Raw genomic sequence first — 22,525 nt, 5'->3', positions numbered from 1 at the left:
ACATCCAGTTATTGGATAAATATGGCCTGCTGTATGTGTGTACACTGCAGTGCAATTAAAAAATACTGTAATTATAATTTCAGAACTTCAGAATTTGAATAGGTGCCAGTATTCTGTACTTTTTTCATATGGGAAAAGAAAATTCCTTTGAAAATCATTTGAAGCTTGGAGCAAAATTCCATAGCTGTATTCTTAGGATCACTCTGTAGAGTCTTCATGATTCAGATGATACAAGGGAAGCTTCAATTCAGCCTTCCTTTTAGAGAAGACCTTCCAGCTTTCATGATCTCATCAACCAGGAGAATGTTGGTGGCAATTAGAGTGCAGGAGTGAAGAAGCTGTTTCTTTACATAGTAGTGTTCCCATATGCCTCCCATTGGCTTACCTGGGTTCAGGTCCACACGCACAAGCTGACCTGATTCTGAATGTTCTGCTTGAACTCAACCTAGTGTTTCCTGAAGGTCCAAACCAGAGTTCTGAGCAAGAGCCTTGTGAATAATGAGCACTGCATTAGCAAATACTTGAACTCCCAAGTTGGGCCCTGCCCTTTACACTGACTGGGCTTTTATTTAATCAGGGCTTCTGCCATTGTCACTTGCATTGCACCAGTACCTGGAATGACACAGCCATCATCAGTAACATTTTTAACAGCTCTCAAGCCACCTTTGATTGCATCTTTGATTTGCATGAGTGTGTACTTATTTGGTCCTTTGACCAGTAATGTGACGGATATTACGTTTCTCAATAAAGTCACACTTCTCTTCTCCCAGTGTGTAGTCATAGACAAGTCCTGCATTTCCCAAACAATCAGGATTTAGGTCATCAATAGAATTTAGAGCTACCCCACCACGAGCAAGCGTCAACCTTTCCACATTTCTCTTAGGTCTGTTCAGAGTTACTATGCCTTCTTTTGCAAGAGCATCTAAGGCAAAGGGGTCAATTCCCTTTTGATTAATAACAACAAATCCTTTATCTGAAGCACCACCACACTTTCTTTCAAAGTTCTATTATTTTTTTAACTCCATCTTCAGTGAATTTTCTTTCAGTCTTTACTAATTTCTCTCTCTCTTCTGCACGCTTATTAAAAAAAAAAGCCAGAATTCACTTCTGTTTTTTCATATTCTAATGGCACATTGCATATGAAGATGTATGCATCTTCTACTTTTTTTTTCATATCAGGATGCCATGTCCCATGATCCAAAATAAGACCTCTGATTAAGCTTGTATAGGTTTCAGATTTATGTTCATCCCTCTGATCTCAACCATGAAGGGGTCACTATGTTCATCTTGTTTTTTAATGGCCAAAATGGAGTCCACTACAGCGTCTGTTAAAACATCAGCAAGTTTAGCATGAATTTTAGTATGTAGAGATGTCCTGGCCATGTCTGTAAGTGTTTCACTGTTCATCTCTTTGCATATTTTGACTAGTTGCCAAAACTGAAGTGCCTTTTTCTTTGCAGCTTCAAATCCTTCTGTTATTATTTTGGGATGAAGATCCTATAATAAACACATAGTTACAAAACCACCACTAATACTAGAGATCTTCAGTTAGATGCAACTATAGTTCGTGATAAAGCAGATTTATGGAAGGATATTCTGGATCATTCATACCCTTTAATACAACTAATATGATGTGCTGACTTTCTGAATACTTTAAAAAGGATAAATAAGCTTTCAGTGTAGAGGAAAAGAACAGACATTGCTCTAACACAGAGTTGAAACCAAGGAACTAAGGCACTCTTGGTGTTCACTGTGCAACAGGCCTTTGTGGTTTTTAAACCTCTGCAGGTTCAGTTGCCTTGAGAAACCTTGACGAGAGCACTTGGAGTTCATCTAATTTTGAGTTGATGTTTAGGATCATAATTCTGGCTACTGATTCTTACTGCTCACTCTTGCATATAGGGAATCATGCAATTTCAGGGTCAGAGGGGGCTTTAAAATTTCTTTTTTCTAATGGTTGAGTTCTACCTAATTTCAAATAGGTGATTATCCAGCCGCTGTTTTTCAGAGACACCATTTTCTCTTTGGGTATCTCTGATGGTGACTGACGTTAACGTGAAATATGTCCCTGGTTGCTACAACCAGCAGGCGAACTCTCAGATCGTTAAAAACAGAGGACAGGTCTTCATTTTCTTCTACTTGTTTGTCCTTCAGATATTTGAAAATAGTTTTCATCTTCTCACTAAGTCTTTTCTCCCCCAAGCAGTTAATAGCTAATTCCTTTAATAGTTTTTCATTAGACATATTTTTCCAATCTTGGGCTTATATAAATAATTGGCTTTGAAACTGGTTGATCACATGCTGTATGTAGCACCTTATCCTATTTAGCTTTTTTTTTTTTAAATTGATTTGGGAGATGTCTGAGAATGTCACAAAACTTAAAGGTGAGCAGATCTACTAGATGACAACATTGGTATTCTACAAAACATCTCACTGATCTTTCAGGCTAGCCAGATACATTTTAATAGGGCTTTGTTCATTCAATACATGTCTGTTGAGTACATACTATGTGCCAGGTACTGTGCTAGGAACTGGGAATACAGCAGGGACCAAGACAGACAACAGTTTTGCCCTCAGCTTGTTTACAGTGTAGTGGGGATAAACAAGTAAATAAAGGAAGCAAATGTCTTGGGATCGGAGGAAGGTTGAGAAAAGAAATGAGGCCACTGTGGCTGGGGCACAGCAGGTGAGAGAATCCATCCTGGTCGTAAAATAACCCCAGCATGTCTAGCAGTGTCCGGCCCATGGAAGGCATTCAGCAAATCTATGCCTCAGTGAATGAATGAGTTAAGTGTTCCTTGGGGAGCTCAGTCACTGGGTCCAAAAATAACAGTCCAGATACGGAAGAGGAGGAGGTCAGACTTAGCAGTAGGCTGTGTGACGATAATTTTGGGGTCGCGTTGTCTGCAAGCTCAGTATGATCAGCCGTGTCATGTGGGTGTCAGCCGCTGTTGGCTACCTAAGGATGCTTTAGAAACAGTGTCCAGAACTCAGATGGTGATAGCACTGCTCTTCTCATTACCTTAAATGTTCACTGTTAAGAGACTGACATCCCGGGGCACAAGCAGAGAGTGTGGATAGGGGATGCCGCAGCTGAGTATATCTTGATGAAGGAGACCTTAAGTGAGGATCTGATAGTTATTTTCACATACTTCGAGGGCCATCCTGTGGATAAGGGATTGGACTTAATTTTATCTAAAAAGCAGAATTAGAGATTGGAAATTACAGGGAGAGTGATTTTGTCTTAATAAGAGGAAGAACTTTGTAACAGACTGCCTGAAAGTGGAAGAGCTGCCTCTGGGGCTAGTTGCCTTCCTTGCTGGGCAGTTAGCGAGGCTGGCCACACTCCAAGGGTGCTCTGCAGGCCTAGCTGCTCTTTGTGGCAGTTTACGAGATAAGTACAGAAGTCGAGCAGTGTTGTAGAAACAGTCAAAGCTGCTAGACATTGTCTTGACATTCTTACTGTATCTTATAAAAGAGTATCTGTTTATGATGTATTGGAAATTAAAAAACAAATAAACAACAACCTGTTCCTTTACCACGAGCACTGGGCTGATGGCCACGTCTGTAGACAGTTAGCATGTTAGCACAGATGTGGACTTGCCAGATGACAGTTAGGTTCCTCCTGCCTAACTTTCTTTTTTTTTAAACATCTTTATTGGAGTATAATTGCTTTACAATGGTGTGTTAGTTTCTGCTGTATAACAAAGTGAATCAGTTATACATATATATATATATCCCCATATCTCTTCCCTCTTGCGTCTCCCTCCCCACCTCTCTAGGTGGTCACAAAGCACCGAGCTGATCTCCCTGTGCTATGCCTGCCTAACTTTCTGATTCACTTCTATCCACCCAGACTTCTGTCTCTCCCCATCTTTCCTACACACATGACAGGATCTCCCTCTCAGGAAAAATAACTCCCTCACTTCTGCTTCCCTTTCAAACTACTGTGCCGGCCTTTCTCTTCTTTTCTGTGTAACTTTACCGTTTAGTGATTTCAGGTCTTTCCCTTTCCTCCCTTCCAAACCTCTTGTCATCTGTCTGACTTGCGTTTCTGACATTGCTCTCTGAAGTTCTCGGGGCCCATAGTTTGCTCAGTTCAGTGGCCTCTGCTCAGTCTGCATTTGACCTCTCCGTGGGATATGGCACTGATAACCACCCTGTTCTTGCCACTCTCTTTTCTTGGTGTGCATAAAAGGAATGCTTCTGGTTTGCCTATTTTTTGGACTATGCAGCCTCAGGTTCTGGTGGTTTCTCGACCTTTGTGTTCCCTTAAAAATCGGCCTTCTGCAAGATTCTGTCCTTGGCTTCTTTCTCTTCCATCTGAGTGGGCATTGCCATCTGTTCCCGTGGCTTCCCTTACCTCATTGTGTGGATGGTCCCAGATCTGATGCATCTTCTGAAATCCAGAGGAGATTTAAATAATCTCTCTTACCAGACATGCTCTGTTAGTACCTCTGTGTTGTCATCCTGAAAGAGGAGGAGGTCAGACTTAGCAGTAGGCTGTGTGACGATAATTTTGGGGTCGCGTTGTCTGCAAGCTCAGTATGATCAGCCGTGTCATGTGGGTGTCAGCCGCTGTTGGCTACCTAAGGATGCTTTAGAAACAGTGTCCAGAACTCAGATGGTGATAGCACTGCTCTTCTCATTACCTTAAATGTTCACTGTTAAGAGACTGACATCCCGGGGCACAAGCAGAGAGTGTGGATAGGGGATGCCGCAGCTGAGTATATCTTGATGAAGGAGACCTTAAGTGAGGATCTGATAGTTATTTTCACATACTTCGAGGGCCATCCTGTGGATAAGGGATTGGACTTAATTTTATCTAAAAAGCAGAATTAGAGATTGGAAATTACAGGGAGAGTGATTTTGTCTTAATAAGAGGAAGAACTTTGTAACAGACTGCCTGAAAGTGGAAGAGCTGCCTCTGGGGCTAGTTGCCTTCCTTGCTGGGCAGTTAGCGAGGCTGGCCACACTCCAAGGGTGCTCTGCAGGCCTAGCTGCTCTTTGTGGCAGTTTACGAGATAAGTACAGAAGTAGAGCAGTGTTATAGAAACAGTCAAAGCTGGTAGACATTGTCTTGACATTCTTACTGTATCTTATAAAAGAGTATCTGTTTATGATGTATTGGAAATTAAAAAACAAATAAACAACAACCTGTTCCTTTACCACGAGCACTGGGCTGATGGCCACGTCTGTAGACAGTTAGCATGTTAGCACAGATGTGGACTTGCCAGATGACAGTTAGGTTCCTCCTGCCTAACTTTCTTTTTTTTTAAACATCTTTATTGGAGTATAATTGCTTTACAATGGTGTGTTAGTTTCTGCTGTATAACAAAGTGAATCAGTTATACATATATATATATATCCCCATATCTCTTCCCTCTTGCGTCTCCCTCCCCACCTCTCTAGGTGGTCACAAAGCACCGAGCTGATCTCCCTGTGCTATGCCTGCCTAACTTTCTGATTCACTTCTATCCACCCAGACTTCTGTCTCTCCCCATCTTTCCTACACACATGACAGGATCTCCCTCTCAGGAAAAATAACTCCCTCACTTCTGCTTCCCTTTCAAACTACTGTGCCGGCCTTTCTCTTCTTTTCTGTGTAACTTTACCGTTTAGTGATTTCAGGTCTTTCCCTTTCCTCCCTTCCAAACCTCTTGTCATCTGTCTGACTTGCGTTTCTGACATTGCTCTCTGAAGTTCTCGGGGCCCATAGTTTGCTCAGTTCAGTGGCCTCTGCTCAGTCTGCATTTGACCTCTCCGTGGGATATGGCACTGATAACCACCCTGTTCTTGCCACTCTCTTTTCTTGGTGTGCATAAAAGGAATGCTTCTGGTTTGCCTATTTTTTGGACTATGCAGCCTCAGGTTCTGGTGGTTTCTCGACCTTTGTGTTCCCTTAAAAATCGGCCTTCTGCAAGATTCTGTCCTTGGCTTCTTTCTCTTCCATCTGAGTGGGCATTGCCATCTGTTCCCGTGGCTTCCCTTACCTCATTGTGTGGATGGTCCCAGATCTGATGCATCTTCTGAAATCCAGAGGAGATTTAAATAATCTCTCTTACCAGACATGCTCTGTTAGTACCTCTGTGTTGTCATCCTGAAACCCTTGCCTGCAGAGGTGACATACATGGATTGGAGGTCTCAGGTTGACGTTGAGAAAGATCTTGTTGATAGCAGGATGGGGAGGATTGTTTGGAGCAGTTTGATGCTTGGGGGAGAGAGAACAATTAAGAGACTTGAGGAAGTCCAGGTAAAAGTGAGTGAGGACTTTGAATTAAGGTGGATGGAGAGGAGGAGACAGGTGTGAGGAATGGCAGAGAGTGTTGCCTCGGACGGACGCGGAGCAGAGGAAGAGGGAAGGCTTTGAGGCTTTGGGTTAGCCCCCCGTGCTCTGCTCTTGACGGGTGGTTGTGGTACTTGCTGGGGCAGGGCATACAGGAGGAGGAGAGAAGGGAACTATATTGATAGAAAGGCGACGAGTCGAGTTTGGGAGTATGCTGAGCAGGAGGTGCTCCTGTGACATCTAACATCTCCATGCAGTATTTACCGAGTTGGTCATTCCTTTTTGAGAGATAATCTGTTCAGCAAATGTTTGGGTGCCAGCTCTAGCCAGGCGCCGCTTTTAATTGTGTTTTTCTGTTGACTCCCATCGTACATAGTTTGGGGAGATTCAGAGTTGTGCTGTGCCCTGGCCAGGAAGTGAGTCTGGCTGTCTCCTGTAACAAAGTCTTGCCTTAAGTGGCTCTTAACAGAAGTCGTGCTCCTTGTTTTCAGCTTGCCCCAGATGACGCCTGGCGTTGCCCGCACTGTAAGCAGCTGCAGCAGGGGAGCATTACGTTAAGCCTCTGGACGCTGCCTGATGTGCTTATTATACATCTAAAGAGATTTCGACAGGTAAGGAAACCCTTTGGCATAGGGAAAAAAGCTGTGACCAAGTTTCTTATGCCCCTTGCTGGTGGGCTGTTGGGTGGGGAGTTCTTTGGTGTCCCTGTTTGATCCCGTGATCCTGTGTTGTTACAGACGCACATCCGCCCCTATGTTTGGAGCCATGTTTTGTTCTTTCCCAGAGCAAAGTTTGTGCATCCTGTGACTCTTTAAATCCTAACCATTTTAGTTCATACTGCAGATATTTTACTTTGTTCCTGAGGATTTGCTTTAGATTTGTAAATGTTGTGCTCGAGTAAGTGTACTTTGGGATTAAAAAAAAATAATTGAGTGCCTTTCTTGGGGGTGGGTAGAATTCTGTTTCTGCCTAAAGTAATAACGGGTGTTGTCCTCTTCCAAGGAGCAGTTGTACAGTTGTGGAGTTGAGTCATAAATATATACAAAGAAAATCTGCTCTGAGTTGTGTTGCTTTGTGAGTCAATTTTCCCGCAGAGGCTCTCTATTCCTAAGGTTAGAGTTGTCCTGGCTAGCCCCTTGTAAGAGGGGTAAATGAGAGGTAAACACTGGAGGAGTCTGAGCTTGGCGTAAGCAAGTTGGGATCTGAAAGATTAGGAGGAGGCCTGTACCAGGTGAGGTGGGAGCAGGGCTGCACATGTATAGTGGCTGAGGGAGCAGCGGGTGCAGAGCATGTGCAAGAGGCTGAAAGCTGAGGCCAGTGTGGCTGCAGCTCCGGGGGGTCGGGGGGAGAAAGGCGTGCGTTGAGGTAGAAGAGCAGGCAGGGGCTGGTCGTCCAAGCAGTCCTTGTAGGCAGAGTGGGATTCTGAAGCAGAGAAGCAACATGACCAAATCTGTGCTTGGAAGAGACCATTCAGGCTGCTGTGTGGAATTAGAGGCTACAAGGATGAAGACAGGGAGACCTGAAGGAGGCCTTTGCAGTCACGGTGGCGGGGGGGCGGGGGCCGGCCGATGGCTCACAGTGGAGTTGCGGCAGTGGAGATGGGGAGACCTGGATAGACTTGAGAGATGTCTAGGGCTGGCCGATGAAGTGAATGTGTTGGGGGCACGCACACGGTCCCCAGGGTGGCCTTTCACACACAGGTTTGGGGTCCTGCTCCTGTAGTAGTGAGGAGTGGGCACTTGCCCTGAGTGTCCCAGCTGTACGCTTCCACTGGGATCTTCCAGGGGGACGGCCAGTTGAGGGTTTGAACCCAGCTTCTCCGTCTCCTTCCATACACACAGACTGGCTTCCTTTGCTTTCTGTTTCTTTTGAAGGCATATCATCACCCTTCCAGCGCCCCAACTCAAAACTGCAGTGCCATCTTTGACTCTTCTTTCTTGTTCCTGTCACCGAGGCCGTCACCTCTTCGGCCTGGTTGTGCCTCTCCGCTGCCTCCGGAACGTGTCCCCTTCTCCCCATTCTTGCTGTCATCCTGCCAGTTCCAACTTCTGATACTTCCGAGCTGGTTGCAGTTGCAGTGTCTTTTCATTGGTTTCGTAACCTACACTGCTCTTCCCTTTCTACCATGTTTTGGGCACTACTTAATGCCAGCTCTGATGGCATCACCTCCTCCCTCAAAGCCTCAGTGCTTCTCCCTTGACTGCAGAACAAGGTCCAGGTTCTTTAGCCTGACCTTCCTGACCATGCAAGACCCATGCATGGAACATTTCTCTTAGGAACATTTTTCTTCCCTTAGTAGATCCATAGTTCCTTGGGACGGGCATTATCTGTGCCCGATTAATTTTTTAAAGCTCCCATAGACACAGGAAACATTCGGTAAATATCTACTCAACTGATGGTTGGATTTCCCAGTGGGATGAATGGGAAATACAGATTGCCCAAGATTGTCAACTAAATGTCTATATTAAGTTAAGTCACTGTTAACTGTTAATGTATTTGTTGGAGGAGTTGGGAAGGAAAGAGGCCCTGTTCCGTGAATGGCTGTTCTGTGCCAGCACTGTGCTTTCCCTTCACATATGTTGTTATTCCATTACTTTTCATGCCTCTTTCATTTCAGGATGAACCCCTTATCAGGTAAGGCAATGAAGGCTCATTATCTCTTATATGTAGATCATCGCTGGTTCCATTTTTGGTGATATTAAAACCTGTTCCTCCAGGTAGATAAAACTGTTAATCTGTTTCCCTGTGTTGTATGTGTCTTTGGAAACATCAGATAGGTAACTCAACCCTACTTCAGTTGATAGGGTCTGCCTTTCACGCTAAATTGATCTACCATCTGCTTGCAAGAAAATATCATCAGAACTTGTTTTTCTTCTTGCCACAGGAAGGAGACAAGCGTATGAAACTTCAGAACATGGTGAAGTTCCCTCTGACTGGTCTGGACATGACACCTCACGTGGTTAAGAGAAGCCAGAGCAGCTGGAGTTTGCCATCCCATTGGTCTCCATGGAGACGGCCCTACGGACTCGGGCGGGACCCTGAGGACTACATCTATGACCTGTATGCTGTGTGCAATCATCACGGCACCATGCAAGGGGGGCACTACACAGGTCTGCAGCGCGAGAGGCCGGGCGCCTGTGCTGACGATTCCTCCCGACATGTTTTGCTTGTGACAGGGTTGCTTTGCTTTAGAACCTCGCTTTCTCTTCCAGCAGGCAGCGTGCCAACCGTGAGGGCAGTTTTCATCCTCTGGTTCTCTGCCCTGAGTTAGATCGTCTGGTCGGGCTCTGACCCAAGCAGGGAATGGTGTGTGCAGATGGGTGGCATCGTCTGGCTCACCCAGGACTTGCTTTCTTGACCTCACCTGCATGCCCCGTTTAAGGTTTTGCTCTGCTTCCTTGAGGACCTAGCATCTTCCTTATTTGGAGTGGTTGTGAAGCACTTTTATAGTGTCTTTGAAGTGACTTGGAAGGGGTTTTCTTTTTGCTGTATGGTTAAATTTACTTTTTCATTTGTTAAAGCAATAGTGCTCATCATATGAAATTTAGAGACTAGAGAGAGGCAGACGGAACGGTGCCATCAACCCACGAGATTATCACTCAGAAATAACGCATGAGATTAGTGCTCAAAAAATGGTAACATTTTTAGAAACTGTGATAAAATATACACAACAAAATTTACCGTTTTAACCATTTTTAAGCATACGGTTCAGTGTCATTAAGTACGTTGGTATCTTTGTGCAACCATCACCACTGTCCATCTCCAGAGTTTCTTTCATCTTCCCAAATTGAAACTCTGCATCCATTAAACAGTAACTCCCTGTTTACTCCTCCCCCACCCCCTGGCAGCCACCATTCTTTCTATGAATCTGACTACTCTAGGTACCACATGTAAGTGGAATCCTACAGTATTTGTCCTTTTGTGTCTGGCTTATTTCACTTAGCATAATGCATTCAAGATTCACCCACTTTGTATTGTCTGTCAGAATTTCCTTTCTTTTTAAGGCTGAATAATATCCCATTGTATGTAGGTAACATTTTGATATGTGGTGTTTCCTTCCAGTGTTTTTCTGTAAGTTTTGGCCATTATTTTACACTGTTGTGATTGGCCTGGTATGCTCTGTTCAGGTGAACCTTTATGGAGCACCTCCTCTATGTCTTGCTTGCACTGGGCTATGTCACACCAGAGACACACTGGAAATGAAAAGATCTTGACCTCTGTCTTCCAAGAGTGTAATCAAGTGGTTGGGGCGGTGTAGGTACACTTAAAATGAAAGAGCAGGATGTGTATTAGGTTCTATGGTTGAAGTGTGAACAGAGCAGGGGCTGGAGGAGAGAGTGGTCAGAGCAGCCTCCTCCTGGAGGGTCAGGAGAAGCTATTGGGATTAGTAACCTGCTGCCTACACGTGACGCCCTTATGGGCTAATGGGGCAGACGCTTAATTTTTTAAAAAAAATAAATTTATTTATTTATTTGTTTGTTTGTTTTTATTTTTATTTATTTTATTTTTGGCTGCGTTGGGTCTTCATTGCTGCGTGCGGGCTCTCTCTAGTTGTGGCGAGCGGGGGCTACTCTTCGTTGCCGTGCACGAGCTTCTCATTGCGGTGGCTTGTCTTCTTGCTGAGCACGGGCTCTAGGAACGCGGGCTTCAGTAGTGTGGCATGTGGGCTCAGTAGTTATGGCTCATGGGCTCTAGCGCACAGGCTCAGTAGTTGTGGCGCACGGGCTTAGCTGCTCCGCGGCATGTGGGATCTTGCCGGACCAGGGCTTGAACCTGTGTCCCCTGCATTGGCAGGCGGATTCTTAACCACTGTGCCACCAGGGAAGTCCCAACATATGCTTAATTTTTGTAAATATTATTTTTAATGACCACAGAATATTCAGTTGATGGAACTCTAATGTGATATAACCATTCCCCATTGTTGAACACATATATTGTTTCTGGTTTTTAACTTTGAAGATAACTGATGGACACCTTTGTGTGTAGTCATCTTTTCTGTATTTTAATTCTGTATTTCCTTGAGATTGAGTCTCAGAAATGGAATTATTGGGTTAAGGGCATTCATGCATGCTGGGGAGGCAGGTAGATTTGGGGGCTTCTTGCTTGGACATCTGTGTGTCGGGGGACTTGATGTGAGGGCCCTCCTCCTGTATAGGTGGCCAGGACTCGGATTTCTGCGTCCTTCTCACTCAGCCTATTTGGCATGAACACTTCTCTGGGACTTTTTGTTTCTGCAGTTCAGGGGTTTCTGCAGCAAGACCCCAGGGTGCTAGTGATTCCTAAAGGTAGGGGGAGGTAGAGGAGGGTAGACTCTGCCAGTTGGTGTTTCAGTCTCTCTGAGACTCTTCCCCGGCAGTTAACCCTGAGACCCCTGCAACACGGTGAAGGAGCCTCTCGGGCCCCAGACCCCCTCCTTGGCCCAGCACAGTTACTCTCTCAACCTGCTCTTCCTCAGGAGACAGGGGACGTGGAGTGTGACTGGACACCACAATCTTTTGTTCTCGAAACCCGTTTAGTTCTAGTTCTTTCAGTACGCTGCCGGCAGCAGTCACTTGTGAGAGGAATGATCCCGACCTGGAGTGTATCTTGTAGTGGAGCCGTTTGGATGGCCTCTACTTGCCCGCGGAAGTACTTGAAGGAGAAAAACGGGACAGAGGATCTATTGAAAAGTCCGTAGAAGACAAAGTTAATAGTAATTAAATGCTTAAGTATGTTTTACCTCGTGTTTTGGTTTAAGCCAAATTTTAATACTGTATTTTGTGTCTTACGTATGTTATATTTATAGGGGGGCCACTTGTATAATAAGTGTTGTGTGTCTAGTTGGATTTTTGCTTTTGTGGCATTCCTGGTCATATCTGTGTTCTTTGATACTGAGTCACAGAGTTATATACTCAGGGACTCTGAGAATTGAAAGGGACTTAGAGGAAATTTAATTTCACTAATTAGCTGGTGAAGTAATGCCTTTGCCAGCATCACTGGTTGGTGTTCATGTAGCTTCAGCTTTGTAAAAGAATCTCCTGTGTATAACAGTGTTTCTCAGGAAAATATGGGTGAGCATGTTGTGTGATTTCTAGTAAGAAATTGTTGAGGAAAATCGGACAGTGCCAGATGTTCGCCTGTCATGTTGCTCTTTGTATAGCATAGACTCTGGAGAGTGCCCGGAAACCCATAGCTGCCTTGGAGGCAGTACAAATTAGTGAGAGGAGTATGGGTTAGAAGCTAGACACGTATTCCTAGCTCTGTGACCTTAGGTGAGTAACCTTATTCAAACCTGGCGACCATGTGAGGGAGCCAGAAGTGCTCGTGCCTGCCTCCTGGGGCCTGTTACCGACAAGGGGCTCGGATATTTTCTGCGTTGTTATCCCTTTCCCGTGCTTAGGCCATACCACTGCTTTTCTGATAAGAGCATTTTAAGTACCTCAGCATTGTTGAGTTAAAGATATCTTGTTTTTAAGCTTTCGTTTGGAGTGTTTATTTTAATGTGTTCTTTTATTTTGCACTGGTTCTAACTATAATTACATGGTGCATGTATGGCTGACTTGTGTAAGGAGTCTAGAACAGTGCTTCTCAAACCATCTGTGATGAGGAACCTTTTAAAAAGTTTCTTAAACCTGTTTTTAAAATGTTCAATCCTTCATGAGCCATGAACCAGTACTTTTGCAGAGGAACACAATAAAAATATCATACATTATCAGATTGCTATGAATGTTTTTAAATGCTTACCTCGTTTTGGTGCTTCTCTCATGGACTGGCACTGGTCTGTGAGCCACAATTTGAGTAGCACTGGTCTAGGAAATACTTCAGAAAATAGCGCTGGGAAGAAAAGCACATAGAATTATTTTATAAATACATCATCAACCCATTCATGAGTCCCTGTGCTGCCTTAGTTTCCACACCGTGATGGAGGACAGACCATCCTGAGGAGAAACAGACTGAAGCTAGTACAGGGTGGTCCATCACCTGCTCTTGGGCGCGTTCCCCCTTACAGATCTCCTCCCACTCCCGAATAGCAGCCCCTCACCAGCTGGGTCATTCATCCATCAAGCCTGATGACACCACTGACCACACAGTTGCTGTTTTACCAGCTCCATTTGCTGCTTGTGTCTCCCTTTCTCTGCCGTCTGGTTCCACTGAGTCCACAGCTGCAGACGACTTTCCTCCCTATGGTCATAGGTTCTTCCTCTGCTCTTCTTTTTCGGGACCTGTGCGGTATAGCCCTTCCTCTTCCGGGTCCCTTTTGCCTCCTAGGAGTCCACACTTAGCAAAGCGGTGGTGGCCTATCGAGGGAGTCACTCCTGGTGCCACTTGGGACCTTACGTGTCCTGCCCCCGGGGCCCTACTGAGCCTGTTTCAGCGTTCAGCTAAATATTGTAGCACTCGTTTATTTTCACCCCAATAAATGGGTCTTTTTAGAAAGTGTTGTAAGAGTGTACCTTTCTGGATCAAGCTTATCACACTCCTTGATAGATTCACATGATGATGTGGCTCCATGAACACTAAGCTGTGTCCTTGCTGGTACTTCAGTGCTCTTTATTTTTATCTCAGCTTAGAGTTTGGACTGGAGGGAAGGCCGCATGCATTCATGAGCTCCAGTGTTCTCAGTTTGCCAGGGGCCTTCCATCAGGCATCGTTTGTGCTACCTCTGAGGGAGGCAGGGTAGGATAAGGCTTTAAGCTCAGGGACTAGATAATCCTGTAATGAGCTGGCCCCTGCCCTTCACCAGCTGCATGACCTTGGGCAAGCTGGTTAATCTTTTTGAGCCTCTGTAAAATGGCAATGATAATAGAACAAATTTCATAGGATCAAATGAGATGCACGTAATAAGTGCTAAACAAATGTTAGCTACTGCTCTCATTAATATCATCATTTCTAGTTCTATTGTTTTCTGTCTCTAAGAAACACTAAACTGTTACAACATCCTTAAAACAGGGTTTCTCCATACTGGTACAGTAACATTTTTGCTGGGTAATTCTGTATTGTGGGGACTGTCCTGCGCATAGTGGGATGTGTAGTGGCGCCCCTGGTCTCTACCCACTAGATTGCACTAGCATCCTACCCTCCCCACGCCCCCACCCCCCAGTTGTGACAGTCAAAAATGTGTCCCCTGGGGCAAAATCATCTCTGGTTGAAATCCACTGGTTTAAAGAAGTATATTGTGTTTTCTAAAATTAAATAGAGTTTCATCCATTTGGAATTTCTTGAAACATTTTGCCTGAGTGTGATTTGGAATATGGATTTCTTACCTCTTTCTGTATTACTGTCTGCAGCCTTAAAAAGTTCTTGAATTAATTATATGAGCCAAAGACAAGGTGTTTGTGGGTCAAGTGGAGTTGCCATTGCGGCCGCCCTGGTGCTGATCGCTGGTGGGCTCTTTTTGACAGCATACTGCAAGAACTCCGTGGACGGCCTCTGGTACTGCTTCGACGACAGTGAGGTGCAGCAGCTGTCGGAAGACGAGGTCTGCACGCAGACGGCGTACATCCTCTTCTACCAGAGGCGGACAGCTATACCGTCATGGTCGGCCAACAGCTCGGTGGCAGGTAAGGCCACTCTACTCTTGGGTGGTTTTTTTTTTTGAGAGCAGAAGATGGTAGCTGATGGTCCAGAGAACTTCTCCAGGAGATCTCATGATTCTGTTGGTTGGATCAGATTACTTCTCAGGTTTGCATTTAATCTGGAAACCAGAATGGTTGCAGTTAAAGGAAATGGGGGTTGGAATGTGCCAGCAGCTGTGAACCAGGAGTTCCCGTGGAGGTGGAGTGGAGCCTGGCTCAAAGCTCGCTCGTGGTGTTTACTTACAGAGTAAATAAACGAGTGAGGGAGCTAAGAAGCAGCACAGCACACTGCTCTCAGAGTCGAGGGACTGGAAATAGAACTGAGACTTGGCTTTGCCACATTTTGCTCGGGTTATCTTCGAGCATGTCCACCCAAGCCACATATTTGTCATCTGTAATATGGGTGTCCTGATCCTACCTGCCTCATGGGGTCGTTGTGTGAAACAGATTAGGTAAATGTGCATTAAAGCCTTTTGTAAAGGGTAAAGCACCACTAGAAATCGTTCTTTTCTCCACTAAGATTGGCCTATTCTGTTAGGGGAGGGATTGAAGGCTATAAAAATATTAGATGGCTTGGATTTAGTTTGATGGGATCTAGCCTGTTGTGCTTAATAAATGCAGGAACCAGTACCCACGCGTGATGTTGATGCAGCCACACACAATCCGAACAGGGGGACGAATGCTTCCTAATGCAGAGTTGGAGTTTAGAGAATAGGACAGAGGATGGGGACATGGCAGTGTGTGATCAGTTATTAATCCCTGCTCCCCTTGAAGCGTGCGAGGGGTAAGTTGGAAGCCGCCAAAAGGAAGCATCACTGGAGCAGAGTGAGCCCTGCTGGAGTCAGACCCCACCCAGTGCAGCCGTCTGTCCGTAGCTGCTCTTAGTTCCCAGAAAGTGGGAACTCCAGGACTCTAGTGCTGTCCCTCAGTGCTTTCCAGAGCCTGCGATACGTTCAGAAATGACACCCTCTTGAGGTCTACTCTAGATAGTCATGTGGCTTCATGTTCTCCATTTCAAGAGCAGTTTCTGTTGCTCCAGTGTATATTCAAGGGCCTCCCTGGAACAGACAGGACAGAATGGCATGTGGCCTTGTGTGAGCATGTGTGTGCGTGTTTATATATTAATATTGTGAAAATGATTTAAAAATTCCACCACACGGGCCGAGAAGATAACAGTACACTGCTGCTTGCTTTTTTTCCTCTGTGTCAGAAGTATTCCCGCAAGTGCTTAGAACAGTGCCTGGCGTGTAGTGTTTAATAAATGTTTGTAGAATAGATGAACATATGCACGATTGTATCTGTTCCGTTCTGTTGCCAGCACTAAGACTTGGACTTTGCGTTCTGAAGTAGCCATCCCTGTACTTGGATTTTATTACTGCAAACGTGTGTGAGCGTCTGTCCTTTTCACCCCAACAGGCGACGTTCGAGCGGGCACAGCGTGGGCCTGGGAGTTAGTGCTGACCTGGCGGGGAGGTCACCCGCCGCCCAGGCAGCAGCCCTTGGTGAGGGCGTGTGTGGCACGGCAGGATCCTGGCCTGACCTCGGCGTCCACTTCCTTTCCTACAGGCTCCACAAGTTCCTCCTTGTGTGAACACTGGGTGAGCCGTCTCCCGGGGAGCAAGCAGGCCAGCGTGACCTCTGCAGCTTCCTCCAGACGCACCTCCCTAGCCTCGCTGTCTGAGTCTGTGGAGATGACTGGGGAGAGGAGTGAAGATGATGGTGCGTCTGGGTTTCGGTGACAGATTTCCAAAATGGCAACTCACGGACACAGCACGGGCTCCCTCACGTTGAGGAGCATTTTATATAACAGGGTCATTTGCTCTTCCTCTGTGACCTAGCACTTCTTCCTTCCACTCCGTTGTTTTCCACTTTTAAGGTCTAATGTGGAGGCTGGGGCTTTAACTCTGTACAGTAATGTTTGCTCTTTTTCAAAGGGCTGTTTGAAATCTTCAGAGCAGCTGTGAGGGGACTCAGTGAGGTTGTGGTTTGCCGAGGGCCACCTGGTGTGCGGGGCCTGGCGTGGAGGCTCCTGACTCGCTCAGCTTCTCACCTTCCCACTACGCTCTCTCCCCTGGAGGGATCTGTGGTGTGCCCTTGTGAGTGCAGAAGCATCTAGAACAAAAGCTGTTGCCTTTGCATAAAGGTAGTGTTTAGGAATTTTGAAGATAGTCACAGTATAAAAGCTTTGAAAATCTGATAAAAATTGAGCTCCGGTGTTTTGCCTTCAGCTGCCGCTTGAGTAGTGGCGGAACAGCCCTCAGTTGTCACGGGGACCTTGGCTTGTTTATTATTTAGAGGTTATTTTCAACACAGCCTTTAAACCTAGAATTCACTGTTGTTTTCACAGTAAGCCTAGATATGGTTTGGCCCCAGTCTGTTTTTAAACGGTGTAGTTGGTGAAATCGATACCAGCACCATCATCATGCAGTGGTGCTGGGTGGTGCCCACAGAGCAGGGCCTATCTCTTAGGATCTCATCCAGACAGAGTTTTATTAATACCACAGCTACAGCATCAAGTGTGTGGAGAATTTAATTTAGAATATTTTCTGTGGAAGTTTTAAGTCACTTAAAAGAGGAGTATAGTGTTCTAATTATGAATATTTTCCTTGGAGGCTTTCCACTGATTGCTTTCATAGTCAACGATTACAGGCCCGCCCAGCTGTGGCGTTGAGTTGGGGGGAAGGGGTTGCGGTTCTGGTGTTAGCTCTGCCTCTGTTTGTGTGATCTTGGGCAAGGACTGCCCTGCTGTGGGCCCCAGTGTTCTTAATAAGATGAAGAAGCTGTAAATGAAGTAGCTCACATTTATTGAGCAGCTGTGCAGTGCCAGGTGCCTTGCTGGGCACAGGACTTTTAAGATTTTATTTAATTCTCATAGTAGCTCTGTGAGTTACAACAAGGGTCAGCAGACTGTAGCCCACAGGCCAAATATGGCCCCTGTCTTTATTTGTATTAAAAAAAAAAGTTTTATTGGAACACAGCCACGCCCATTTGTTTGTGTTGCCTGTGGCTGCTTTCGCACTAGGGTGGCAGAGTTGAGCAGCTGGCCCACAAAGCCTAAAATATTTACTGTCTGGGCCTTTAGAGGAAAAGTCTGCTGACCCCTGATGTCGAGCAAGAAGGTGGTTTGCTGATCCCCAAGTTAGAATGCCCATATTTTGTAGGTAAAGGAACTGGGCTCAGAAGAGTTAAAATCACACGACTACTCCTTGACCCCAGACCACTTGATTTCCTACCGTCTTAGAGGGATGTCCTCATAAGGACATTTGGTAGGTTTAGCTTAATGACACTCTCTTTGCTGCATTCAGGAGGTTTCTCAACTCGACCATTCGTGAGAAGCGTCCAGCGCCAGAGCTTGTCATCCAGATCTTCTGTCACCAGCCCCTTGGCCGTCAATGAAAATTGCATCAGACCTTCCTGGTCCCTGTCTGCTAAGCTGCAGATGCGCTCCAGTTCCCCTTCCCGCTTCTCAGGGGACTCTCCGATTCACACCTCCGCCTCCACCTTGGAGAAGATCGGGGAAGCAGTGGACGACAAGGTTTCCATCTCTTGCTTTGGTAGCTTGAGGAACCTGTCCAGCAGTTACCAGGACTCAAGCGGTAGTCGCAGTCGACGGGAGCACAAGGCTGTGGGTCGGGCCCCTCTGGCTGTCATGGAAGGTGTGCTCAGAGACGAGCCAGACACCCGCAAGTTGAACTCCAGTGCTGAGGACACACAGAGCAAAAGCTCAGCACAGGGGGATCCCTTGCCCCCCATAGTGGGTCCATTTGATAACAATAACCAGATTGCTTATGTGGATCAGAGCGATTCTGTAGACAGCTCTCCGGTCAAAGAGGTGAAACCTCCAAGCCACCCAGGCTCCCTCTCAAAGAAATCGGAGAGCACAGCCAGGAGATCCCCCAACTCCAGAGGCGCTCCTGAGCCAAACAGAAGCTTGCGGAAGGGGAGACCAGTCTTGGCCAGCCAGGAATCATCTCTTTCCAGTACATCCCCTTCTTCTCCTGTTCCTGTAAAAGTTTCTGTAAAGCCGTCCCGCTCCCGAAGCAAAGCCGATTCTTCTTCCAGGGCCAGTGGACGACATTCCTCCCCTGCCCCCCAAAAGGAGTCCTCCCCCAAATCCCAGGACTCCGTGTCATCTCCTTCGCTCCAGAAGCAGAAGTCAGCTTCTTCCCTCGCTGACAATGCTTCCTCCACATCCGCCAAAAAAGCCTCAGGCCCTACCCCGAGGGGCCCCTTCCCTCCTGGGAAGAGCAGGACTTCAGACAGGAGCTTAAGCAGAGAGGGCTCCAGACAAAGCCTGGTTTCCGACAGAGCCAGCGTCACCTCCAGCCCCAAACCCAGTTCCCCTCGCGTGAGCCAGGCCAGAGCCGGGGATGGCAGGGGGGATGGAAAGCAAGTCCGCAGCTCCTCCATGGCCAGCCTGCGCTCCCCCAGCATGAACATGAAGGCCGGTCTGAAGAGGGACAGCAAGTCGGAGGACAAGGGGCTGTCCTTCTTCAAGTCAGCCTTGAGACAGAAGGAAACCCGGCGGTCAACGGACCTTGGCAAGACACCCTTGCTGTCCAAGAAGGTGGGCGGGAGCTCAGTCAAGTCCGTCTCTAAGAGTGCAGTGGATGACAAGGCAGAGAAAGGCTCCCAGGCACTAGGCTCCCAGCAGCCAAATGTGAATGCAGTTGGAAAAGAGCAGCTTGCCTCCAAGGACCCTGCTTCTGCTAAACATTCCCTGCTGTCCGCTCGCAAATCCAAGTCTTCCCAGCTAGATTCTGGAGCGCCCTCATCTCCTGGTTGCAGGCAGTCTGCTGAGAAATCCTCAAAAAAGTTACCTTCTAGCATGCAAACCAATGCACGGCCTTCTCAAAAACCTCAGTGATATTTCTGCAATCCAAGTGTTTTATCTGTAAAGATGTTAATTTATTTAGAACCCATTCCCTCCCACCAAAGCCCTCTATGCTTTTGTTTTGTATTTTCTGGGTCACGTGCCTGACGTACGTGTGTGTGTGAGTGTGTGTGTGTGTGTGTGTGTGTGTGTGTGTAGAATTAAATTGCAAATTGTTAAAAGCATCGCCTTATTCTGCCATTGAACCAAATAACAGCCATAGGCAAAGCATTGATACCAAGTTAACTGGAATAATCGCAGACGATACCCTGGACGGTCCCTTTAGCAATTGTACATATTTCTTTCTAGAGAACTCTAATGACTTTCGTTGGACACTAGGGACTTGAAACCTGTGAACCAGTTAAGCTGTCATTAGTGTGCTCTGTAGAAGGATGAATTATTTGACTTGTGTTTCATCTGAGCGGAATTTGTCCTCACTGCGTGCGGATTGTCGTGTGGCACCAGAAGCTCTAAAAACTGTGACACTAACAGTGAAACAAACCGAGGGAAGACTGTCGCTTTCTGCACTTTGGCCCCATCTACCAGTCTTTGTAAAGGGCAATATTTTAACACTAATGTTTCTCAGGTATATACTCAGCTAGTCTAGGATGGGTGCACATCAGTGAAAGGATCAAAGAAGAAGGTGGCCTGTGGGTGGCTGTCATTTCTCCTACTGCCACAGATAGAAGTTTTTAGAGGTAGAAATGAAGTCCTGCACCACCTTCATATCTGCAAAGATGTCTGTACCATAAGCTGTCTTGACCCTTGGGATATGTCCTAAGAGGTGGCAAACTGGATAGCTGGAAAGCCAGTCACTAGTAGGTAAATTTATTTTTTCCTTGTAAATTTGCTAGCTAAGGTCATTGGGATTTTGAAATATAGTAGAGCAGTTAATACCTTTGAAAGATTCCTGGAAAAAAAAAATGGATTCTAAACTGGATGCATAAATCTGCCATTTTCCTTCTCTGGTGTTGCTTTTTTCCGTGTTAGAAGTTGAATGCTCCATGCTGCACCGTGTGTGCATGCCTTTGTTTCCTCATCTTGTAATTTGGAGAGGAAAGAAGTTGCCTAATGCCAGCAGTTAGTGATGGTATGTTAGAACGATGTGTGACAAAGTGTTACATGCACACTTCCGGTCCTGCCTGTCAGTCTTAGTTGTGACTGTTTTTCAGGAACTCATTTATTTCTTCTTTGTGCTGAAGATTTAATCTCTTACCCAGAAACTCACAAGCAGGATGGAGCATGTTCCATCTGGCATTGTCAGTGCAAGTTGTATTTCTTGTTTAGAAAAAAAGGGAACCTCGCAGAAATCCAAAGATAAGCAAGATTTTATATATATATATATATATATATAATTTCAGGCTTTTAGGAGGTATTCTGGAATTTTTTGCTTTTTTTTTTTCACTTTTTTTTTAAATGTCAAGAGAGTCATAGTTCTTATTCTCTTTGAATAGCATTTGTCACTTTGCCGTGAAATATAGCATGCTAAGTTTATATGCTTTTACATGTTAACTTTTTATTTTTTAAGTCATGGACTCTTCAGGTTCTTCCTGAACTCTTTGTGCACAGATCCATTTATAATCTCCCTTTTCAGTATTGCTCTGTGTGAAGTAACTAGAGCACATATTACATGCATAGCTATGAATTCTGCACTGCCCTGTTATTTTTTTTTTTCTTTCTTTTCTATGAATACCTCTTGGGAAATGTTTCCAGTAAGTTACTGAACTTTATTTTGCTGCTGATTTGAGCATTAGTAGGTAACTTGCAGGTCTGGAGGCCGTTTATGTTGAGGGAGCTGGAACTGTAGAACCTTGCAGTGTTTGAGACTCTTCCACGTTCAGCCTTGTGAGAGTTACACTAGTGCCCCATGGAATTCACTTACTGTGAGCCTGTCGCCCATTGCACTCGATCCTGACTCACCACTTTGCTTGGTGTCCTCTTTTCACCGTACAGACGTCTGGTTTCCCAAAGCAGCCTTACCTCTCCCCTGCTGGGCTGGGACTGCCTTCGATCTTGTTGTTGCGTCCAACGGCACATTGACAGCCTGATCCGTGTATAGCCACTTCGAGTTTTCCTGTGTCACTGTTATTTCCTAAAAAGATGCACCAAATGTGGGGTTGTCAATATCCGGAATTGAGTGTTTGTCTGACTCTCTCCTCTTTCTTTAATAGGTAAATCTCGTTTGAAATCTCCTACCTGAAGCTCTGAAACAGTCTTAGAATCATAGTTTGACTACACAGAGTGTTTTTTTTGTTGTTTTTTTTTTGTGGTATGCGGGCCTCCCTCTGTTGTGGCCTCTCCCGTTGCGGAGCACAGGCTCCGGACGCGCAGGCCCAGCGGCCATGGCCCACGGGCCCAGCCGCTCCGCGGCACGTGGGATCCTCCCAGACCGGGGCGCGAACCCGGTTCCCCTGCATCGGCAGGCGGACGCGCAACCACTGCGCCACCAGGGAAGCCCCCACAGAGTGTTTTAATAACACTTTTTGGGGGGCTGTAAACAGTTAAGCATTCATTAGAATCTAGTTTAACTTTCACAGTGGTAAGTATTTTTACTCTTTGAGTCCTCCAGGAATGGATTTTCTGTTATGTCTAGTGTCTTAAAAAAAAAAAAAAAAACACACAACAACTCTACAAACTCCATTAAATTTCCATGGGATCTAGAAATAAATTTTCCGTATCTATAAACTGTATGTCTATGGAGTTTAGTTCTTGTTTCGGATTTAAATGGGAAAAAAATCAGGAAATATTATGGCATTGTTTAGGCATCTTTAGGCTATTATATTTCTGTGCTTGGTAAACAATGAAAACTTC

The 22,525-nt window shown here is 45.7% G+C and overlaps 1 protein-coding gene, 1 non-coding gene and 1 pseudogene across 5 annotated transcripts in view; 1 reads left to right on the top strand and 2 right to left on the bottom strand.

Moving 5' to 3' along the window:
* Positions 1–21,750, top strand: part of USP31 (ubiquitin specific peptidase 31) — a 76,413-nt gene extending 54,663 nt beyond the window's left edge. For 2 of the 4 annotated variants that reach the window (XM_024123392.2, XM_024123393.2), the window contains 5 exons: positions 6,778–6,897; positions 9,171–9,396; positions 14,668–14,826; positions 16,408–16,560; positions 18,147–21,054. In XM_024123392.2, the coding sequence (XP_023979160.1) occupies positions 6,778–6,897; positions 9,171–9,396; positions 14,668–14,826; positions 16,408–16,560; positions 18,147–19,708 (2,220 nt within the window). In that variant the 3' untranslated portion in view covers positions 19,709–21,054. Of the gene's footprint in view, positions 1–6,777; positions 6,898–9,170; positions 9,397–14,667; positions 14,827–16,407; positions 16,561–18,146; positions 21,055–21,667 lie in introns of those variants that run through there. The other 2 variants (XR_008619135.1, XM_055089954.1) reach the window with 2 other exon arrangements.
* LOC102984322 (T-complex protein 1 subunit zeta-like) lies at positions 243–1,488 on the bottom strand (annotated as a pseudogene).
* LOC112064879 (small nucleolar RNA SNORA22) lies at positions 1,630–1,758 on the bottom strand. The gene has a single exon (XR_002891731.1). It is a non-coding gene; the product is annotated as a small nucleolar RNA SNORA22 (small nucleolar RNA).
* Positions 21,751–22,525: the final 775 nt, after the last annotated feature.

This window comes from Physeter macrocephalus, chromosome 14, assembly GCF_002837175.3.
Source record: "Physeter macrocephalus isolate SW-GA chromosome 14, ASM283717v5, whole genome shotgun sequence".
In the NCBI taxonomy this organism is placed as follows: domain Eukaryota; kingdom Metazoa; phylum Chordata; class Mammalia; order Artiodactyla; family Physeteridae; genus Physeter; species Physeter macrocephalus.
This window is presented reverse-complemented; position numbering and strand designations above follow the sequence as displayed.